The sequence below is a fragment of the Excalfactoria chinensis genome, chromosome 3 (assembly GCF_039878825.1).
Source record: "Excalfactoria chinensis isolate bCotChi1 chromosome 3, bCotChi1.hap2, whole genome shotgun sequence".
Classification (NCBI taxonomy): domain Eukaryota; kingdom Metazoa; phylum Chordata; class Aves; order Galliformes; family Phasianidae; genus Excalfactoria; species Excalfactoria chinensis.
This window is the reverse complement of record NC_092827.1, coordinates 1,224,847-1,247,981: the sequence shown is the minus strand read 5'-3', so window position 1 is coordinate 1,247,981 and position 23,135 is coordinate 1,224,847. Positions and strand designations below refer to the sequence as shown.

Below are 23,135 nucleotides of genomic sequence, written 5' to 3'. Positions count from 1 at the left end.
AGCTCCAACCCCCTGCTGTGTGCAGGGTCACCAACCAGCAGCCCAGGCTGCCCAGAGCCACATCCAGCCTGGCCTTGAATGCCTGCAGGGATGGGGCATCCACAGCCTCCTTGGGCAATCATAATTAAGAATATTTGATGTAGGCAAGAAACTCTGTTATAACGAGGGCAAACCACCAGAAGGAGATCACAGTATTTTATCTAGAGAAAATACAGCCAAACTGTCAAAAAACAAAAAACAAAAAAAAAAAACAAAAACCAAAAAAACAAAAAAACTTACTGCTTTTCCACACAATGAGAAAAATCTATTTAAATTCATCATCAAAACTAGGAAAACATAGATTCCTTCCACGGGAAGTTCAAATCTTGGGGAAAGTACTGAGTTGTATTTGGAAGGTTCGTTTACATCTCTAAGTCAAATTCTACTCTAAGGCCCATGGAATCTTGACTGACTGATCTCTTTGATTTGCTTGTAAGCGTGCAGCTGATGGACTGGAGTATGGCATGGAAGCTGTTGTTTGTGAGCAGACCATGGTGTAGCTGTCAGAATGAAGAGGAAAAAGTAGTCCCTACAACCTTGAAGTACCACTGCTTTGACACTCCTCCTGCTTACTGATGTCAGGAATACAGGTCCACCTTTGCTCAATGTATCTCACAGGGATTTCTTAAAATGTGTTACTTCAGGGGCTGATCTCACTCCTACTGCATGGTGGATGAAATCTGTCTTTCCATAGATTTTACCAGGCATTTATGTTGAATTGGGTTTTTTAAGTGAGTCCAATTCAGCACTGGAAGAGGGAATGCATACAGCCCTTGTCTCTTGTGCAGATGTTATGTTGGTGAACGTCATTAAAACTGTGCTTGCAAACTTGTCTGCAAAGTATATGGACTTGATAGTACCTGGGAGGAAGTGAAATCTGGGATAATGTAGAGCAAAGGCCAAACACTGGCATATTGAAAAGGATCAGCCCCAATGGTTTGCAGTATTTGGAGTAAACAACTGGGACGTTTGAATGATTTTGTTTGCTTCTATTGAGAAAAAAGGAAGAGAAAAAAAAAAAAAGGGACTTGCTGCAGAGGATGTTTTCTCAGCCTGTGGCTAGAAAGGCTCATTTCACACCGTATCTCTGCCACACATGTAATAAAAACTCTGAATTCAAACAAAATATCAAGTGGGAATCTGCCATGCCTGGCAGACTCACTCCCTCCTGTGCTGCTGTAGTTCTCTAAGATAGGTGCAGTTGCTTTGTGATGGTTATTGATCCAACTTTGTGCAGATTTGTTTACAAGAGCTGCTTCCAAAATCATGTAGTCTCCCAGCTACGTGTTTAAATACTTTACTGAATTTGGGCCTTGGAAAGCAAGGATAACTACCAAATTTGGGGCTGTCTCTTGACCCAAATTTCAAACATCATGAAGATTGCACTACTTGGATTTCATTATAAATGACAAAATTCGGGATAATGACAATGTTGGTGTGCACGTCTTGGCTGTCTCGCAGCACTGCTCCACATTTGGATTTTGATGCAAGCCCCATCTCTAATTATAATGTCACAAGGACTGGCTGGGCGCTCTGCCTCTCTTTGACGTGGTATGAAATGTTGAAAGTATTAGCTGCTGTGTGAGCTATCCAGGTATGATTTAGGGGTTTTGTAGCCATTTCTGAAGGTGTATTCTCTTTTACAACAGTCAGAGAGACCGACCAACAGTGTTTTTTCTAAACGCGCTCCTTGTCTCTATGCCAGTATAATCGTTGTCTACAGAACAGACATATGGATGCAGGGTTTTTCTTTTTCCTTTTAATCTGGAAGACTTAATTGTCTTCCTTTTAAGCTGGGATCCAGGTTGACTTCTCTTGTTGACTCATTTATGGACTTGGGAGCAGTCCTACATCGTTGCTTTGCCCTCCTCCCGCTCTGCACATTCCCAATGCTCTCTGGGCTCCCTCTGACCCTGTTCTCCAAATACTTCTGGGCAGCACAATCTACCCAGCTGGCTGTGTTCCTGGCTTCCTTGTTGAAGATAAAACGCTGTCTTCTCACTTCTCATTTTCTTTCCATAAAGTTAATCAAGCAGCCCTTCTTTTACAGGGCAGCTGACCCTTTGGCCTTCCCTCCTTCTGGCATCCTGAAGATTCCTGAAGCTATCAGAATTCCGCTCCCTCCTCTCTTTAAGGCAGTCCTGTGCAGGAATGAGAAGCTTATTGGCTTACAGAGGAACTGTCCCAACAGGGTGCATGTATTGTGCCCTTATAAAGCTTTCTCTTTCTATTAAAAGATACTGGTGATAGAGGTCATCCAAGACATGAGAGTGGTTCCAAATGCAATCAAACCATGGGGTTACTTAAAGTTGGGTGCCAGAGCCTGATATGTGCTCTTTGACTTGAGTTGCTCTCCTGTTTGCACAGTGCAAACAGCACCCAACAAAGAGCATCCCTGCCATGGTGGGAGAGCTGCTGCCACCGCTACGAAACTGAGTGGTGAAGGCTTGTCATCCAAACCAGCAAATATGAAGGCAAACTGGAACCTGGTGGCATGAGTAATTGTGACCTCCTGCCCAGCCACACAAAGCCACACGAAGCAAAATCTCCATGCATTCATTTTACTATCTACCTCCTTCTTTGGCCTTAGCCTTCCTGCCTCTTTGCTGTGTACAGCGCTTCAAATGGCGGCTTCTCATTTCATCAATTGACAAACACCATCCCCAAAACATTTCCAGGCACAGTCATTTTCTTTTCTCAGGTTTACTCAGAGGTTCTTACTGAGGTTTGCATTTTTCCACACATGTGCTGAGAATAAACCTGCCCTTACAATCTCATCTCTCACGCTGTGAGAAGTTTTGATCAAGTAATTCATAAGCAACTTTGTTTTCAGAGTCTTTTTCTGCAGCCATCCTGTCTCTGGATACTCACTCCTCCCTCTGCAGCAAACTGCCCTATTTACCAAATACCGCAGGACTTTCTGAACTGCAGCATTTCATTCCACGTCTTAAAGAGATTTTTCTCATTTAAAAATAATTTTACTGTGGTTTTACAGTCAGCGTGGCTCCCCCCAGAAAAACAAAGCAAAAAACCCCGCAGTCCTATTCCTTCTCCATCTCCCATGCTTACGTTGGTGTAACAGCACTGGGGCCAATGGAATCGTTCCTTTTCCAAACCAGCATATATGAGGCTGAGCTCTGTAGGATGGGACATACTCAACACCTTCAAACAACCACAGTGGGGGACTGGGCCAGAAAGGTCTCTCCATCTATCAAAAGTGATCTCAAAATACTTCTTCACATTCCATCTCTCAAACAGAAGAACGTAGGCATCTGCCAGCAGGATGCAACCATCTTGGTGTGAAATCTAGCAATACGTTTGACACTGAGAACAAGGCAGAAGAGGCACAACGGAGCCCTTCAGGAATGTAAGCAAGAAATACAGTGTCCAGATGAATTCAGTGTTACTGTTTGCCTCGTGGAAAGGCTTGGGAAGCCCAGCCAAGTGCAGGGCTCTGGTCTCAAAGCTTGCAGCCCAGTGACAAACAGCAACCAGAGCACAGGGCCAGCACGAACGGAGCCAGGCAGAGCTAAAATATCTCTGCTGGAGCACAGTCCCATGGGGCCACTGTTATGTCTTACCAGAAACAAAGAGACGAGCACATTTCCAGTCTCAAAGGCTTCTCTGTCCCATTAAGGAAAACTCCAGACTACAATTAGAAAAAAAAAAAAAAAAAAAAAAAAAACACAAAAAAAAAAAAAAAAATACAAAAAAAAATGAAGAAAGAGACACAGCCCCAGTGAGCCAGTTTGCATCCAAAAGGCAGCCTAAAAAAAGAGAGCACGCTCCCAGGAGAAGGCTGCGAGCACCCTTTGGGGCTCGTGGCTCTTGTTTCCTCATTCAGGAGAGTGGGAGTGTGTCCCCACTGGGACTATCCCACAGCTACGGCCGGAGCCCCCGGGTAAATATTGACACAGCAGCGGCTGAATCACTGCTTCCTGCCCTGCCGAGGTGTCTCTTCCACCCAGCGTGCAGCCAAGCCCACCCTGCACAGCCCAAAATATCAGATGGGAGTTGGCACCAAGGGATGCAAGGGACAAGAGTGCCTCTGTTTGTGTAGGGCTGACGTGTCTGTTTGCACTTGAGCGGGCAAATGTGGTCTCTGGGTGGTTATTCAGGAGGAGTGGCAGCAGGAATGGTTGATAGACAACAGAGCTGTTCCTCCACCCTTTGGCATACGCCTCACACCCCAAAGTCTTTGCTGGTACAAGGTATTGTGCCATGCACAGTTCATAGCAAAGGGTGGCCCTGGGTTCATGAAATCTGTGCACTCACATGCATTGTAGCATTAGTTAACATGTGAGAAGGGACAGGGAGAAAATGCAGTCCCAGTTTTCCAACTGTTGTCAGCTCAGGATTCAACCACAAGGCACTGTGATCTGGATCATAGAACCACAGAATGGCCTGTGTTGCAAAGGCCCACAGTGCTCATCCAGCTCCAACCCCCTGCTGTGTGCAGGGTCACCAACCAGCAGCCCAGGCTGCCCAGAGCCACATCCAGCCTGGCCTTGAATGCCTGCAGGGATGGGGCATCCACAGCCTCCTTGGGCAACCTGTTCCAGTGCGTCACCACCCTCTAATCATACCCCGGATCTGTTCGGATCAGAACCCAAGGGTAAAACATGGAGAAGGCTCAGGCACCAGGAGGTGGTGACCACCAGCTGGAGCTGTCAGTGGTGTCACCCACGGCTGGGCAGCTACTGGCACATGTAATCCAGTGGGAAGAGGAGGAAGCTGAGGCTACAGCTGTAGAACAGGTCTGGGTTTCATTTCAAGTCTGCTGCACATTTCCTTACTAGTTTCCAGCCTGTAACACAGAGATGATACATTCCTCCTTCATGGAGCTGCACGAGGCCCAGTGTTTGAAGGTTTCAGTACTGATTGAAGATCTAAGAGAAAAAAGGCTGTGTAAGAGCAAGAGCATATGCTATGGATCTCTTTATGTATATGAGAGGCACTGTATTTATATATTTCAAACCTGGCACCGCGTTACATTTTCGTTCCCCAGTACAAAGGCAAATGCATTCCAAACAAAGCAATGTTGTTTCAACAAAGCAAGGGTTGAAATCTCTCCAGGGCTTCATTCTGTCTCATTTAGATCGGGCATAAGATCTTAAAGCAGAGTTTAGTGGTCGGCCGATCATGTTCCTCTGGGAAATGACAGAGTGGTAATTCAAAAAGGGTAGTGAAGTACAGCATTGTCTTGGTCTGCAGGACTGTTCTTCAATAAAACCGGAGGCTCACCCGGCTTACAGGAGAACATTTTGTTCCAAAGGAGTTGTGGCTCTTCCCTAAACAAAAGAATTCACCTCCGGCTAGACTTGGGTGTAAAATGAAAATGTTCTTGGAGACAAAATGTCTTTGTGAAGACAGTATTTCCATGGTTCCTGCCACGACTGCCTGGGCATATATAGCAGCTAAAATGAAAGTCAGGACAAAAGGTGTATCTTCAGGGCACTGGTTTGGTTCTGCCTTGGCCATGTGTTACAAACCCTGGGAGAGGGTTTCAGTTCAGATGGGAGCCCCAAGAAGTCAGTAAGCATGCGGTGTCCTGTATGGCCATGGGCTGGCACTCACCCACTCTGCACTGAGGACCCCGATCAGATCATAAGTAAATCTTATCTTTGAGGAGTTTCCCAAAAGCCTTTCCTTGGAGTAAACGAGTTCTCCCACATCTGTCACTGGTGATTAGGAAAGAATCCCCAGGTCTAAATGCAAAGACTTAGGAGATTTACCTCTTTCCCTCCAGCCTTCTCAGCACACTCAGGTAAGTTCACAAAGAGATGCAGTAGGGTCATTTGGAGAAGTAACTCAGGTCCAGACTGGTATAACTCAGGTGTTCAGGTATGGCTGTCTCCCATCCAGATTAATTCTCTAGGCAAGGTACAGCCTATGCTGTGCTTCTTTGTATGAAGACACAAAAAAATCCCCTCAGGCTGTGCAGTTTCAGGGCACATTTGTTACAAGATTATTTTCCTTAAAAAACAAACTTGCACCACGTCTCTGGTGATGATATATACTGGGAAACACATGAAAATATAATGGGTTGCACGAGTCAGTTCCTACCTTCCTCACAAAATTAAGTCAAGAAGATTCCCTTATCACCTTCAGATCAGCGAAGGGGTCTTAATGTACAGCCAACGTGTCCACCCTCAGCTTGAAAAGCATGTTTTGGTCTGCAGGCTTTTAGGTAAAGCAGCAGCCAAACAAGCTGTGCAGAGGTGCTCTCTTGCACTCTGCCCAATCAGGGCCTCCTGCAGAGCCTCTCCCTGTCTCACACACATACTGCTTGCCAATGAAAGCCAACAGCCTTGGTTATGCTCAAGATTGGAGAAGACAACTTACACTTTTTCATTGCCTCTTGCAGCTAAAATTACAATTCTTCTATGACATAGAAACCTTATATGGACTATAAAGCTTAGCAAAACCTCGCTCTGGGGCAGTCAGATGAAAGCATCTCATGGCACAGGTTGAGGATAACCCAGCTGGGATGTAGCTTTTTCATTAATCAGCCCAAGAGGAGCCACACAGTGTAGGCAACAGAGACCTGTCCACTGCTGGCTGTACCACGTCCTTGTTGAGCTCTCTGTTGGAACCCGAAATCTCATTGACTCATGTGTACTGAATTTCCAGACCTGACTCACTGGCTACAAAACCCATAAGACTGCATGGTTTGTCTTGCATTTTTCCTGGGGGAAAAAAAGAATAGTATAGTATTGTAACATAACTACATTTGATTAAGAAATATTTGAATCGCCTTGGAAAGCTCCAGAACATGTATAAAGAAATGAAATGAATCTCCATCAGCAAAGAAAGAGAAATGTCCCAAATTTCAGTGTTTCTTTCTATCAAGTTCTTGGCTGCCTCAGCCTTTGGGTTTAGGGCAGATGATACACCTCCTGTCTCTCCTCTTCTGTATCACTTAGTACCTGCTGGAGCTCTGAATCTAGATGATCATTATGGTCCTTTTCAACCCAAGCCATTCTATATGATCTCAGGATTATTCTAGGGCCATATGTGGCAGGAAATGCAATGGAGGAAGGTACAAAGAGCAGACAGACAGATGGTTCTAGACAATGTGCAATCCAGTTCACTGGTACCAAAAATCTGCTGTGTAAATGGAAATACTTCCTCAGATAGTGCAAAACCAACCTGAGAAACTAGCTGGTATAGAAGTTGAGACCAAAATCTTTTCAAAGAAAAAGAAAAAGAAGAAAGAAAAAGGGGTAAATGAAAAAGAAAAAGAAAGTTGTTTGTTTACAATGCTAACAGGAACATAATAAGAGCATTTAGAAACACAGTAGTTTTTATTAAGGAAAGAAACAAGACTTTCAGAGGAATTAAGCTCAGTGGAAGAGCTATCTGCTTGAAGATAGGATAAGCCTTGTGGGTTTCTCTCTGAGGTAGCTGATGGACAGACTCAAAAAGGTAACTGAGCACCAACTTTGCTTCTGAATGCAATTGTTGTCCTTTTTGATCCTGATCTTAAGTCAAATTTGATAGCCTAGATGGTGTAAAAGGAGAGCATGAGCAATGTAAACATCTCTTCTTGGCTAAAAATCTGATTCACTAATGGCACATCGGGGAAGTTTCCTGTGGCAGAGCATGACACTGCTGATACTGAATGGTCATGGGTAGCTTCCTTTGTGGCAGCAGTTACTGACCACTCATGGAGGCAGCATGGAAGACCAATGGGACTTCTCATCAGCTGCTATGCTTCCACCTCCATACTGTTTCTTCTTTCTCTGTGTATGTAGTTGGCATTCTCATTTCAGTTTCAGAGAACCCAACCTTCCTTCCAACCAGTTCTCCATCCTCAGCAAGGTGCTGGGAAGGCAGATATATATGGAGGAAGAGGAGAGCATGCCTTTGCAGGGCTACAGTAAGAATGGCAGCCTTAAGCAGAAGAGAATTTCCTGCTCTGCCTTATTTCTGTGCTGCAAGGAGGTGGGAAAGACAACATCTTCAACTGAAGAAGTCATATCAGAACAGGAGGAGGGTAAAGGAGCCATCAGAGGGCTGCGTTGGCAATGTCAGCTGATGGGGAAGATGGAAGTGGGCTCTGCTCCTGGCTCCGTCGTGGGGCCCTGCCAGGCTTTTCATTTTTCATGTGTTCCAGTCTGGCCCCATACGCTGCAGCCTGCATGAGACTCATCTGTGCAACGCTTTGAGCACAGCAGGAGCAATGTGTTAGGCAACAAATGCTGTTGGGAGGAATTGCCTGCTTCCCAACAGCACTGCCCTCTTAATGCCTACGTTCTCCTTCCTCGCATCTCCTTCAGGAGAGGTCAGCGCATCCATGGGGACTCTGCTGTTGTATGAAGCAGCAGGAGCTTCAACAAGTCTGGATTTGACCTAAAGGTGTCAAAGAGGGACCTCAGGTTCTTGGAAAACCTGGTCCCAAGTGAGCATAAAATAAATGCACATTTTGTCAGGAAATGAAGAAAGTCTCACTGAAATTAAGCCAGGGACAAAGATGAAACAGCAGATGGCCCGTGACAAACTGTGAGAACACATTTGTTCGCATGAGATAGGAGTAAGTGCGTACTCATAACAGACTGTTACTCAAGAAATTTTGAAACAACACAACTCCACAGGAGTCATAATGTGTTTAGTCATGTAAAGGCAGTCCGAGCAGCCCTGGTGTGCTGTACCTGAAAGAAGGGACATAGACCCCAAAATAGAACAAAATAATAATGAAGGGGGAAAAAAAATAAAAAGAATGCCAAGAAGATGCACAAGTTTATAGAGCCAGAAAGTCTTTCTGTTGCTCCAAAACTCAAAGGGGAATTGAAATCCTCAGAGCAGCTCGAGGGTTGTTATGAGGATTCTTAAAAAGCAAGGAGCCCAAAGAAGGAGCCCGGCTGAAGTGACTCAACCAATAAACTTTTAATCTGATAGCAGAGAAACACAGTCCTTTTGGTGGATGGTCTCAGCCTCAGACTACGCCACATTCTCCATTTAACCAACAATTATTTCTAAAATCCCCTTGTTTGTTTTTTTTCTTTTTAAATTAAGGGAGTGATGGGTGAGTTGAGTTTCCAATCTAGAAGAATAGGGACTGGTTTGGAATGTGCTTTCTCAAATCAGCATTTCACACGAGACCTCTGATCACAGAATCACAGAATGACCCGGGTTGGAAGGGACCTCAAGGATCATGTAGTTCCAACCCCCCTGCCTAGCAGGGCCACCAAACATACGCCTTTAACCTCTGAGTTGGGATAGACATATTTAACTACAATAAATCACTTGATTTTCCATAAAGATTCTGATATGTGTAATTTCCATACACTCAGGATAGAAATGTGCTTTTCTTCATTTTCAAAATACTTAACAATAAACTTGCTTGATGGTTTTATGAATTTTACATGCACTCCTAAGCTTCTCACCCAAAAATCGTGCAAGTTTTCACAGCCCTTATTTACTTGGCTCCTTGCAAAACTGGGTGCTTGACACAGTGTCTAAAGTCAGACTCAGTTTCTGAAACCAATGCTGTGTCCAATAGTGTCTGTATCCAGTGCTGAAGTTGCATCCCCTCTTGGCTTGAATTGCACCTTGACTACAGACCAGCAGTGCGAACCAGCATCACTCTGAACCCAAATCAAAACTGAGCAGCACAAAAGCGTTGGCTTTTGAGAGGTCAAATCCAGATTACAGAGGTGGAATTTGTCCACGCAAAACAAGTACCACCCTTGCTTAGGTAAATGCTGCTGTTGGACTCTCATTAACCACAAGCTGTCAGGACTTCAGTTTCACTTCTCACAGAAGGAGACAGGAGTATATATTTAGACTTTCTTGGGATGCAGCTGCAGTGCCAAGTGGGAGTGCACAACTGTGCTTGAGCTCACGGGCACATACACACCCAGTAAGCTTAAGAGCTAACTGAGAAACTAGATCAGTGCACAAAGGGCTCCTGCAGGTTGCTGCATCACTGCAGAGACTGATTGACTCATTTCAGCATCTGAACATCCTTTGTCTTTGAAATGGGCCACCTGATCAGCGATGACTCACTTGGATCATGATCACCTTCTAAACCTCCAGCTCATCTCTTGAAGTGCTGTGGGAGCCCATCTCCACTCCCTTGCGCCTTATCCCTCATCTGCGTGGCTTTATGCCTTTCCTGGAAATGCAGAGGCAACATCATCCATCTACAATTCTGATACGATAGGAAATTATTGCAAAGAATTTCAGAATCATAGAATGGCTTGGGTTGGAAGGGACCTCAAAGACCATTTAGTTCCAAGCAGAGCCATGGGCGGGGTTGCCACCCACCAGATTACTTATATCCAAATCCCCAACTTCAAGCATTTAGTAGTTAGTTTGCCCAATTAAGATAGGTGACACGGTCCTACAAGAAGCACTGCAGGAGGAGGGACACCCCCTGAGCACTCCACAGCATGACTGTCACATCCGTCTTAGGGACTTAGAGCTTGGGACAGTTTGCCCCCGGAGGTGCTTCTGCCTCTGCTGGAGCCCAGCAGGCTGGCTCCCACTAGATGTAAGATTAAACAGCTAAAGTGAGCTGAGTTGAATCTCATGCAGATGTCAGTCAGTGGAAAATCATGTCCTTGCTTTTCCCTCAAGGTTTCTCCTTCACAGACCTTTCCCTTGTTAGCTGACAAAAGACTAAGAAATCAGTTTGCAGCAGTTTGACTGCAAGGCAGATAAAATCAGTAGCCAAACAAAAGCAGCTAAGATAGCCAAGACTGCTTGAGAAGTTAAATTCATGTTCTTCTCATACAGATGAACTCATTTTTAAACATTCCAGTTTCCCCATTCTCACAGGGCAACCCATTAATCTTTTGGTAGCATCCATCATCATGGGCAGGCAGCATGGCAGGAAATCCTCTCCTGGGGGTGCTCGTCACCTCTCCCTCATTACTGCGTCACCTGGTCTATTTCCTCCGAGATTCTGATATCCTTAAGTTCTGTCAGTGATGGCAGCACTGAAGTATTTCCCTCATACTTGCAAATGGGGAACACAAAGACATGCAACTGAGTTCTCTCCAGGAGATCCATAGTAAATCAGGAGGGAGCATCTCATTTTTGGGCATATGGAGCAGAAGTCCTCTTTTGAAATTCAGACATTTGCAGTACATGGCATCCACAGCTGAATTAGTCATCCAGAGGCACTCCCAACTTTCTTTATATTCAGCAAGGAGATAAGGACACTTTGAGAATACAAGACATGATTAGACAGGATGCTCAGTAGAATTTCTGTCAGGAACAGAAGTAGACATTCTCATCTAGGCACCCTTTTGCCATGAAAGTTGGACCAGATGATATTTCAAGTTCCCTTCCAACCTGAGATGTTCCATAATTCCACATTTCTATAGATATTTCTCATTCTAGCAATAAGGAGGGTGGTTCAGCTGCCCCACTGGCAGGAGGCTGCTGTAGCATGAGGTCTGTTACATGCCAGAAATATTTAATCCACAGCCTGTGAAGAAAGGCCGTGGAGTTACATGAGATGTAAACAGATAAAGCTGAAGGTGACATGAAGTTCATCCCAGTATATCACTGCTCCTAAGGGATGAGGAATAAGTGACTATGAAGCTGTTCAGAGAGATACAGGCTGTGTGTCCAAGACTTCCCTCAGGGATTTTCTCCCCAGGTACAACATAATAAATGCAGGTACTTTCAGGGAGTTCTTCACATTGGCATCGTTTAGAAGCATTGAATCCCATCCCTGGTTTTCTGGATTTCATATTAATTGGTACACATATTAACTGGTAAAATTCCTGCCTTGAACAGTCAGTCTTTGCATGAGGAAGGAGATACTATGGACTGTAGGCATCTGTAACTGGACATACAGGATAGCGAATGGCCATGCATGGCTGGGTTGTCCAATACCCCTCAGAGTAAGCATGCAAACAAATGTTCCAGATAAGAAGGACATCTTTGTGTTGTAACTGTACACAAATAAGGGTGGGGGGGGGGGGGGGGGGGGAGGAAGCAAAGAGAACAGTTGTTGTGATGCGTTGCAACTTTAAGATAAAACAAACAAAACTGGAAAAGAGGGAGATAAGTAGAATTGTCCTGTTTTATATGCTAAGCAATTGTGTTAGCTTGCTGACATGCTCTGTCATGGTTAGGGGGATGACAAGGCTGTGGCTTGTTTGTGCTGCATCTGGAAGGACTGCAGCTAAGAGGAAGAGCCTTTGGTGATGAGATTTTTACCCCTATTTTTGTCTGTGTTCGTTAATGCTCCTTGTGTTTTAATGCTGATGGCACTTTAACAGCGCACGAATCAGTTCTGACAGTTATTTGTCACAGTGCTAAACCAGATTATCTCAAAGTCTCTTGGGCTTCCTCTGCTCTTTAGCATATGGAAGAATGTTACACCGAATTTGGTTTGTTTGGCCAGTGTAGACAGGGATTAGCCACACTATATATGGACCATAAACACCGTTCTGGTTAACACTACAGTTGAGCCAAACCTGAACCTTTCATCTCACTCTTGCAAACTTTGGTGGTTTGGATGGAAATGGAACCTGGATTTTAACTGTGCTTTATTTTTGTTTTTGTTTTGAAAAACCCAAACCCAATCAATAACAGTTTTGAAAACCAACTTCCAGCATCCTTAGCCCACCTCCAGTGAGCTGGAATCAATTGCCCGTGTAGGCAGGGACTTGGCGTTGGGATGAGAGCCAATACATGAAGGAAGGAAGCTGTTTCAGGCAACCTGCAGTAACTTTCCGTAAGGATTGCAGTGACATAAGGGCATGCCAAGCGTTGTGTCTTAATCCCTCCAACCAACACGTGCGTCTGTTTAGGGAAAACATGTTGGCCTCATATAGAACAAAGATGGACTTCTGTAGGCTGCATGCTTAACCACTTTGGTTAAGACAAGGAAAATCCTTTGTTTGCTTTTCACCGTCTGTTTGCTATCCGAAATATCAAACCAGACTGTAATGGAAATGAATTTCTCACATCAGATTTTTTGGATGCCAGAAATAATAATAGTATGGTGTTAACACCTCAGTATTTGGCTTTCTCTAGGTTGTCTTAGCCTAGATAAATCTATTAATTTGTGTCTTTGTATCCACTGCAGGGCTTTAAAATTTGCACTTAATTGCAGCAGAAGTAGTTTTCAAATTCATTTGTCTTATGCTGACCATTCTTGTAGCATCTCACCACCTTCTGTGTAAAGCACTCCCAAGGCTAAAATAAAGGTCCTTCACATGGTATGGTAATTCCATGTATGGAGACCTTTGAGGCTGTTGAAAAACTGATGTTTTCTAATGTGTTCCTGGCTTTTCAAATCATTATAAAAGTAGGATCCTCCTTACCATGCAGTGTTTACCAACTAGGCACAGTGGGTACAGCACCTTGGAATACAGCATGTCTTGCCAAGGCTTTGCGTATTCCCCAGAGACTGCTCTATCATCCTACACTGTATACAGTGGACTTGATCCAAGAACAAATGTTTCTAATGAGTTCAGTGGAAATTGGAGGTCTACTGTACTGCATGTAGACTGGCATATTTGTCAAGCCAGGATGCACAGCATGAACAGTTTCTTTCTCAGTCTCTGCTTTGTTGAATTTCGTAACTGAAACTGCTAAATACTGACAGGGAGGGATCTGTATATAAGTTGAATTGGGTAAACTGTCATGCTTCCATGCACAAAAGTTAAATTATTGAAGACATTAAGCCTCCAATTAACTTTTGCTGCTTCTGGTGTTGACTTGCCCAATCAAACCAGAAGGCTGAAAACTGGAATCTTCTGTGAAGCAATGATTAAATTTACCTCCAGCAGGTGACATGCTGCCCTCACGTCTCCATGGGAGATCTGTGTCAGTTAGGACACGACTATTCTGTGAGTGGTCAGGAATACACAGTAGGTAATTCAGCATTTAATACATGTCTACAACTTGTCAGTGAGAAAAATGTTGAATTCTGCCCATAGGCTGAAGAATGAGAGTGGAATGAAAATTTATATTAATTAAATTAAATTAAATTAATTAATTAATTTAATTTAAATGTTAAGTTGCATGTTTCCATGCAGTGGTTACTTTGAGTTCGTCTCCTTCTTTCTAACTGTCCTATAGAAAGTATCACTAGCAGATAATGAAAGTCTTCCATGTGTCAAAAATACTGAGTCCCACCGAAGTTATGGCAACAGTCCATACATATAAGTAGCTGACGTTGCTCAAGGCTCATGACGTGTCTTCCTTGCAGACTCAGACCCTTGCACACCAGATGCTCCACCTGCTGCCACTTCTCCACCAACTTCAGAAGAACTTGGACCTTTCACTGGACCAGCATCACCTTCTTCTTCCTCTGATCCCGGTACTGCATCATTTTCACCCCCGCTACCTGCTTGCATTGCAGCCTTACATACCAAACCACCTCCTGTTCCACCACCACCGCCAGCTGCTACTGGCGCAGTTCTCCCTGGACTCCCTTCTATTCCCGCACCACCTGCCTCTACTTCATCCCTGCACCCTGGACTTTATCTGCCAGTCGTCCCACCCAGCAGTGCCACCCACCTCATCAACTGGCTGCCCTTCCTGGCTTCAGCAACACTTGCCACCATCCGTGGGAAGGAGGAGGATCAGCTGCCTGTGGGAACATGCTCCTTGGAAAGCATGAAGCGAAGCAACAGTGCACCCCCACCGCCCTCCCACGCTGACAGCCACCATGATGCACCCGTGGAAGACAGGGCTCCAGAAGCTGCTTCCCTGCCAGCAGCTGCCCACAACGTGCCCTCCAGCTCTGAGCAGGGATCAGCAAATGTGAGTGACATCCTGGCAGAGCTGCGGACCATGAATGGCCACTTGTCTGTCATCGCCCGAGCCCTGACACAGCTGGCATCGTCACTGGCACCGCAGCAAGGCACACGTGGCACCCCACCTCCTTAGTGCTGGATGGCCCATCCTGCTCATCGGGATGGCATTGGCTGGGGACAACCCATGGTGGAGATGTAGAGGAGGGAGACCCTACACAAACCTGCCCGTGTGGTCTATGCTGTTTCACTGTGCTCACTGACACATGCCAAGACAAACCCCAGTGATTTTTCTTTATTATTTGTTTGTTTATTTTTTTCCTTGTAAACATCTGCATATATTAAAAAAAAAGTTTTTGTGGTATTGTTAATAAAACTGTTTATATTCCTTGCATTTCTTTCAGATGTGCTCACTCCCTTCCTCTCACCCATGAACCACATGAACACTTGCAGAAACTGGTGAGGTCTTGCACAGAAAAGGATGAGAATCTGAAGTGGTGAGGAGTCACCCACGGCAAAATGCTCCCGGAGGTGAAGAAACCTCTCAGAGCAAAATGGGGGGACACAGATAGGAAAGTATGCAATAAAAATTGGAAACAAAAATCCAGTTTCTCTCAAGCCAAGCTGCATGGCACAGCTCTGCTGAAGCTGGAGCACTTCCCAGCACTTTATTTCTCAGGGGTAATTATAATTACCAACACAGATAAGGGCTGTGATAGTACAAAGTATGATGTGAGGTAGTTTGATCTCAAGAGCTACCAAAGAGCCTCCTCAGATTTTTGTTCTTCCAGTGAATGAACAGAAGGCAGAAGAGTGCTTAACTGGAGTCTAACAGGTTTACTTGCCACTGGGGACTGGGGTTCTTCAAGCGCCCCAAATGAGCCAAGTTAATTTACAGCAATTAGACAGATACATGTGGGTTGATCCTAACGATTCAACATCTCCCTTCTGCCAAGCTGCAGTGTCTCACCTAAAGATGGCACCGAGGGTGTGAAACCTCAGACAGTCCTCATAGTGGATAGTCAGCACTAGAGGTGTGGGAAATGATGGAAGTCTAAGAGAGGTTGGAAAGGACCTTAAAGGCCATCCAGTTCCAGCCCTCTGCTATGGGAAGAGACACTCCCTACAAGACCATGTTGCATAGAGCCCCTTCCAACCTGGCCTTGAGCATCTCCAGGGATGGGCAGCCTGTTTCAGAGGAGAGCTCTTGAGTGAATCTAGACTTCATCCCTACAGAATCTGTGAGCCGAAGAGCAGCTGGTGAGGTACCCTTGGCTGCTGCCTGGCTTGTCCAAGGCACTGGAGCTGAGTGCCCAGCATGCGGATGTGCTTGGTGCTATGGACCTGCAGTGTGCACAGAGCTATTTTGTGCATCTCAGCCACAGTCTGCCCAAAGAACAAACATCCAGCATCCAAACCAAAATATTTTCCTGACAACAGGCCAAGCATGGGGCCATTAGATGCTGAGCCAGGCTATGTGATCAGTCTTTCATCCCAGAGAGTTAAGAGGAACTGAGTGCTCGTAGCAATCAAGAGGCAAGAAAGCCCTCTGTGAAGTTGTGTGTGAGCTCACCTTAATTTAGCTGTGCAGCTCTCAGATATCAGGATCTGAGGCCATCTCCCGGAAAAACCCAGACAGACAGATTGTTAGATAAGATAAAAGAGGAAGTATTCTGTCTATCTGCAAATATTTCTGTTACAGATGAACCTAAGCCACAAAGATTGAATGAATATACAAACTTCCCCAAAGCTCAGGTGTATTTGAATTTGAGGTTTTGGTTACTGTACATATATTTGTATATAAACCCATCCATATTTTGCTGCCTGTGAAAGACAAAGCAACTGCACTGTTCAGTCAAGTTTGGTTTTAGGGTTGATCTTCTGATGTGTTTTGTGAAAATAGAGATGTTTCATAGATGCCTTCCAGTACCTGAAGGGAGCCTACAAACAGGAGGGGAGATAACAGCAGGACAAGGGGAAATGGTTTGAAGTTGAAGGAGGGCAGATTGAGGTTGGATGTCAGGGGAAGTTCTTTACTGTGAGAGTGGTGAGGTGCTGGAACAGCTGCCCAGAGAGGCTGTGGATGCCCCGTCCATCCCTGGAGGTGTTCAAGGCCAGGTTGGATGGGGCCCTGGGCAGCCTGGGATGGTATTAAATGTGGAGACTGGCAGCCCTGCCTGTGGTGGGGGTTGGAGCTTCATGATCCTTGAGGTCCTTTCCAACTCAAGCCATTCTATGGCCTTCATTATCTCTCAGTGCCCGTGTTTTAAATAAAGGGAATGCCTTAGAAACAGTTTGGATTTTGATTTGGCTACTGTAGCTTCTAGAGAATTAAAAGAATGAAAAGCAAGAGGAAAATTATCTATTTCCCCAATTCTATATGAAAATATACAACTAGAAAAATGGGGAAAGCTCTATGGTTAAAAAAATAAGGAACCATTTACATTTTTAACCAGTTTTCAATTTAACACAGTAGTAATTAACTATTATATTCTCTGCCTCTTGGTACAACATGTCTGGTAAGGACAAGTGAGTGCAATTTTACTTGTTTATCCTGTTGTTTCCAAATAGAGACCTTTCATAGCCCGCAATTGGTAAAAGATCCAGTGGATATTTCTGGACCCATGCAGGAGCTGTTCCTTTGCACAGACAGCTTCAGCAGGTCTTACCATGCATCTACTGATGCTTTATCAACTGAAGTTAGCGAAGGTTTCATTCAGGTGTGTAAGGGATTAGGGAACAGTTTCCATGACATGTAAATCTTTATAATGTAAGAAGTTGTGAATGTGTAATTTATATACTCAGCTGTGAAGGCCATGCTCTTCTTTCTCAAAAAAATGCCACAATTCAAATCCAGCTGGCAGGGAGGGAAAGGTGCTCTTCCTGAGGCTCTTACGAAAAAGAACTGAGATGTTTGTGGTCCCACAGCCAAGGCTTTAGATGCTGAGTACTGGATGCTGTCTAGTCTCCAAGCTGTCTGGTCCTGCGGCAGCCTGGCAACGAAGCAGGACAAGCACCCATAGCCAGAACCAGAGACTTTCAGATGTATTTGGCAGCCCCTGCTGGCTCTCACATGGGTGCAATAACTGGCTGGAGAGCCACCAAGGCGGCCTGTTGGCAGGCAGGGTCCCCTGCAGCGAGCGGTGCTGTGGGGCTCAGGGCTGACGTTGCCACAGTCATAAAATCAGAGAAGCACAGAATGGTTTGGGATGGAAGGACCTTCAAGACCACTCAGCTCCAACTCTCTGCCCTGGGCAGGGGCACCTTCCACTAAACCAGGTTTGCCCGAAGTCCCACGTCCAGCCCCAACAGAGAAGTGGCACCAAGGGGCCAAATGAAGAGACCTGCCCCAGGGCATCCCATTAAGTAAGGCGTATTATCCTCTATTCAGCAAATTCCATTGACTTCTACCCCTTAGGAATTAATGTATTCCTTTGACTTAGTTGCCCCACTCAAGCACTGGAGGACATGAGTGGTGGTGCTTCTTGGCGTTTGTCTGGGGCCAACCAAGGCATTACTCTCTTTGTTATTCGTTTTGATTCAGAGAGCAAAAGGCCATGAGATGTATTGTTTGGGTGTGTGTTCAAAGGGTAGAATAGGGTTCAACCTTTTGGTTCTGTTAAATTACTAGAAAATAATTTATTTGCTGTTATTTGCGAAGGGTGAGGGCAGCAGCTTATGCAGCAGGATTTATTATACAACTGACAGATGATACTCTTACTGAAAAGATATCAGATGAGCAAAACTTCAAGGCAAGAGGCACGTTTACTACTTAGAGTCAGTATGGGCGAGTGCTATACACCCCCTTGGGGCTGCACCATCAAACCCCTCAGCTCAGAGATCTGATCTTTCACATCTGCCATTGTAAACAAATACTGAGGATGGGCTGCACATCACCACACTTTCATATCCAAATTTGCTTTCGGAGGTTTCTGGTTCCTCTACAGTCAAGCAGAGGCAAGGGCTTTCAGCGTGTGATTGATCCTTGCCTGAGAAAGGTATTTAAAATTAGTGGGATGAATTGCCTCCTGGAAGCATCCATCCCTCTCCCCTGGCTACAGACAACAAGTTTAAGCCAGATGCTTAACTTCCAGATGGCGAGAGGTAAATGGAGTGAATCCTCTGCTTGGTAATTGCAGTTTGTTTCCAGCGGGTGAAGCTTGAGTATACCACATTCATTTGAGCCTTGATCGATGTGTAAGGAGCTGGAAGAGGGGAACTGGGAGCTCAGGAGAATAAGACTGACAGTGAAACTGGAAACTCTGCAAAATATCCAGCTCCAGCTCTGGGCCAGGAGAGTTATCCTGCGGGACTCCAGGTCATTGCTTTCTCCCAGAGATTCAGCTCCTCAGGATGCGGGGCTGGAAGCTAAGCAGCTTTATGGGATTTCAGTGATGTGCTCAGTGTCTGCTGCTACAGCAGGAATTATTTAAGGATGCAGCAGACTGTACGATATTGTATGAGACTGCAACTCAAGAAGGTGGGAGAACTCACAGGTTTACCCAGGAGGAATAGGAGAACAGGAGGTTTTTCCCTTTGTTTTCTCTAGCACATACCATGCTTCCAATATTTGTACACATATTCACCGTAAGGACACTCAAATCCTCCAGTAAAATAACTCAGAAAGAAGCAGCGGTAGGGAGTGCATTCCTCTGTGATAGCCCAGCTGTGTGCTTGGAAGTGAACTCCTTCCTACAGACAAGATGGATCTTCGGCATAGCTTTGACTGTGATGCAGATACAGTCACCATCTGCAGATGCTCCTGTGGACACCCATCTCTGCCCACAAAGCTGTATGGCTGGTGTGCCTCCAGCTTCCTCCAAGGCCTTTCACTACAGTATTTCGTAGAATTCTTTGGGTTTCCATTCAATTTATTTCAGTCCATCAGCAGCCTGCCAAGACACCTGTATCAGGAGAATGGTTGCACCCTTAACCACAAGGCTGTATCTTAAGCCCACAGCTGCAAGCTTGGTGATAGCTGCTCATTAGATGCCATGGGGCAGAAGACTTTGCATTGCTGGGGTGAGCAAGGCTGTCCCTCAGCAGCGGTCGTGTTGGTGTGTGGCTGTGCACTGCTTGGGATGCGTGGCTGTGACACCCTGCCAGTGACCAAACCACACACTTCACACTCATCCTTTGGGCTGGGAAACCCTCTGCTCATGTAACCCAATGTTAACTTCACTTGGGGCTGGGGACCATTGAGGTAGGCAGCATTGCTCCCAGATTGCACAGGAGCCGAACAGACCCCAATGCCCACAGCTGAGCTGGGACCCTGCTCTCACATTATTCCATATGCAAGCTAAAAGGCGTTGTATTTTTGCTTTCTCTGATGCATTGGGTAATTTTCCTGGTGAGATTTTCTTTTCCTTTGATGCATCATGGCAGATACTAAAGTGGCAGACATGGTGGTTCTTCTCTTAGCCTTGAGCAGGCAGGCTGTAAGACAAGAGGCAGCTGGCACTGCTCCTAAAGGAAACAAAGGTGACATACTCTGGGCCAGGTTCTCAGATGGCATGAACAGATGAGACCCTGTCCTTTGTCCTGGGCGCACCACGGTGCTGAGCAATGCTGTCCAGCTGTTGCTCCATAGCCCTCATTGCTCTGTGCACGTATACTGTATACTTTCAGGGCAAGGGCTGTATTTTGGTTCTGCCATGGTGAAAAGCTCAGCACAGGAGGGGATTTTAAGCGCCATAACAGCGACAATATTTATTAATAGCAAGCGTTATCACGAAACTGAAATCTTCATCTCAACGAAGAGGAATTCAGTACTGTAGAAGTTAGAGAGAGAAAAGGATACCACAACCCTTTGCTGGGTTTTGCTGCAGGCTCTTGCTCTAAAAAAAGCTGGGCAGTAACTTCTCACTACTGCTTTTGCTTGTGGAAGTGGTTCCCAGGCACTTGCTATACATCGCATAATGTAGACATCTGATGTGATCCACATTGCTCCTGTCTACCACTCGGTCTGGATTTCCCATTTATCTTGAACCTTGGCTGAAATCTCAGTTTATTCAGAGAAAGATCTTATTGGAACAGTCTTCGTGAAGAGCTTTACTGCTTGTAGCTGTCATTCAAAGCATATTTTGTATGAAAAAAGTGTGGATTCGGGCCAGCTGAAGCACTTGGTGATTCATGTTGAATGCAACAAATCGTTTTTGTCACTAAACAAAAATAAGAGGTCCTGAAACAGATTGAAAAATGCCTAAGACAGTATTTCAAAATATTTACCTTATTAAAGATATTAATATCAGGTCAGTAGTTCAAGAATTACTTGAATAATTTTGTTTCCTCTGCACTGCTACTTCATCCACTTCCTCAACTTCTTTTTGACTCTTCTCATTTTGCGATCAATAAAGAATGACATTTCTTCCCCCAGTTGGCAGAATCAGAACACCAGATACTCATGGCTCAGCTGGCAGAATGCACTGAGTTCTGAAGTTCACTTGGCCATCTCTGAGATGAAATCCAGACCTCGTGGTTTCTTCCTTATTCTCCAAGGCAACCAAAGTGTTGGTGGCACAAACCTGGTGTCCCACAGCCCATGCTAAATGACACCAGTGAAGTGGCTCTGCTTGCTAACCTTGACTGGAAATGGAGTGCATGGTGATACAAAATTTTATAGGACTTTGAGTTTTGATTGTCTATCCAGACTAATTTGATCTTTTCCATACAGGACCCAGTTCTGTGTGTTTCACCTAATGATGGTAAATGTTGAACTTTTCAAGCCGTACCAACTGATGTGATGAAAGTTACAAGGAGGATACTCATTTTTTCCCTTTCAAAATGTGGGTATTCAGTTCTGTATTGACTGTCGCTCTTAGGAGGTAAAGAAGTCATTATTTTTGAAGTGCATAGGGCTTGAGTCAATCAGACTGTTGTTTTCTCTGATGGAAGTAAAGGGTCTGAGGTGGAGAGAAGTGAAGAGCTGACTAGAAGGTTTAAACTGAAGTAGTGGGATGAATGTGAGCCAAGAAAAATTTAGGCTGCACATCAGGAAAATTTTCCTAACAAGGAGGTCTATTACAACGTGGAATGGTCCCCCCAGGGAAATGGGGGAAGCTGACTAGACAAAGCAATGAAGAACACATTGTAGGGAGCAGCCTTGAAACAGTTGGAGTATGGACCAAGTGACCTAAGTGTATTTTCCATCTCTAATTTCCCTGAGTCAACCGTTAGAAACATGCACTGTGCAGTACATGACTCCGGTGCTCAGCCACATCAGTGCTGCTTTGGGAAGAGCTGCCACAAAGCCCATCCATAAAACATAGAAGGCAGCAGTGCTCTGACTGCCGGGCATCTTTCCTGGTCTCTGCCAGGTGCAGGCACTTTGTGCTGGTACTTGTGGCATTCATCCAGGGGCCAACCAACACTGAACATCTTGACTGTGTCTTTTTCATTCTTCAGCTTTATTTTTCTGTGCTCTGAATTCCTCCTTCTTACCTTATAATTTCTGTGTGTGTGCAGAAACAACCAAGTTGCTATCACACTTTTCTCTAAGAGAACTGGTATGAGTTTGCTTGGCCACAGCATTTGACACCACTTCAAGCTACAAAGAAAGCAGATGGAGAGGGGGATTTTTTCAGCACCTGGTGATGCCCATGTGACAGCTAACACACTGGCAAACACCCAGAATCAAGAAACTCCAGATGCCAAAACAGCTCGCAGTGCAGCTGTGATGTGCTCCGTTTCCCTACAGACTGGACAAGACAATGAATGGATGAATTTTGTGTATTGTTCTGGTTGAGTAAAGAAAGCATGAATCTTTGGTAATAAGGAAAAGCTATTTCTCTGATTTTTTAACACTGGGGGCCTTCTAATAGAGTTCTTCAGGAGACTTTTATCAAACAGGGGGAGGTTTTTTACTGTGAGAGTGGTGAGGTGCTGGAACAGCTGCCCAGAGAGGCTGTGGATGCCCCGTCCATCCCTGGAGGTGTTCAAGGCCAGGTTGGATGGGGCCCTGGGCAGCCTGTGCTGGTATTCAGTGTGGAGGTTGGTGGCCCTGCCTGTGGTGGGGGGTTGGAGCTTCGTGATTCTGTGATTCTGTGATTATTATTTGATTTTTTTTTTTTTTTTTTAACATGCAGAAGTGATACCTTTCTCTACAAGATTTTTTTTCCACAACATTTTGCATTCATGTATCTACCTTTTAAGGTCTGCAGTCAGCTCTCACTGAATGTAGAGTTGGGCTGCTGCCTCTTCTCCATGAAGCTGCCCTTTCGTTGTTAGATGTCAGTGCATTCGTGCATGAACAGTAGAAATAGATGTGAAGCCTACATGAGAAATTGCCCCTCCATTCTCATGCACAGTACGCAGAATGTGTTCTATAACGTACCTGCTTTTTTTTTTTCAAATGCGTGCTCCAGGACA

The 23,135-nt window shown here is 45.0% G+C and overlaps 1 protein-coding gene across 1 annotated transcript in view; it reads left to right on the top strand.

The window, feature by feature from the left end:
• Positions 1-15,160, top strand: part of RUNX2 (RUNX family transcription factor 2) — a 201,910-nt gene extending 186,750 nt beyond the window's left edge. The window contains exon 6 of the mRNA XM_072332918.1: positions 14,222-15,160. Within this exon, the coding sequence (XP_072189019.1) occupies positions 14,222-14,904 (683 nt within the window). The 3' untranslated portion in view covers positions 14,905-15,160. The remainder of the gene's footprint in view (positions 1-14,221) is intronic.
• Positions 15,161-23,135: the final 7,975 nt, after the last annotated feature.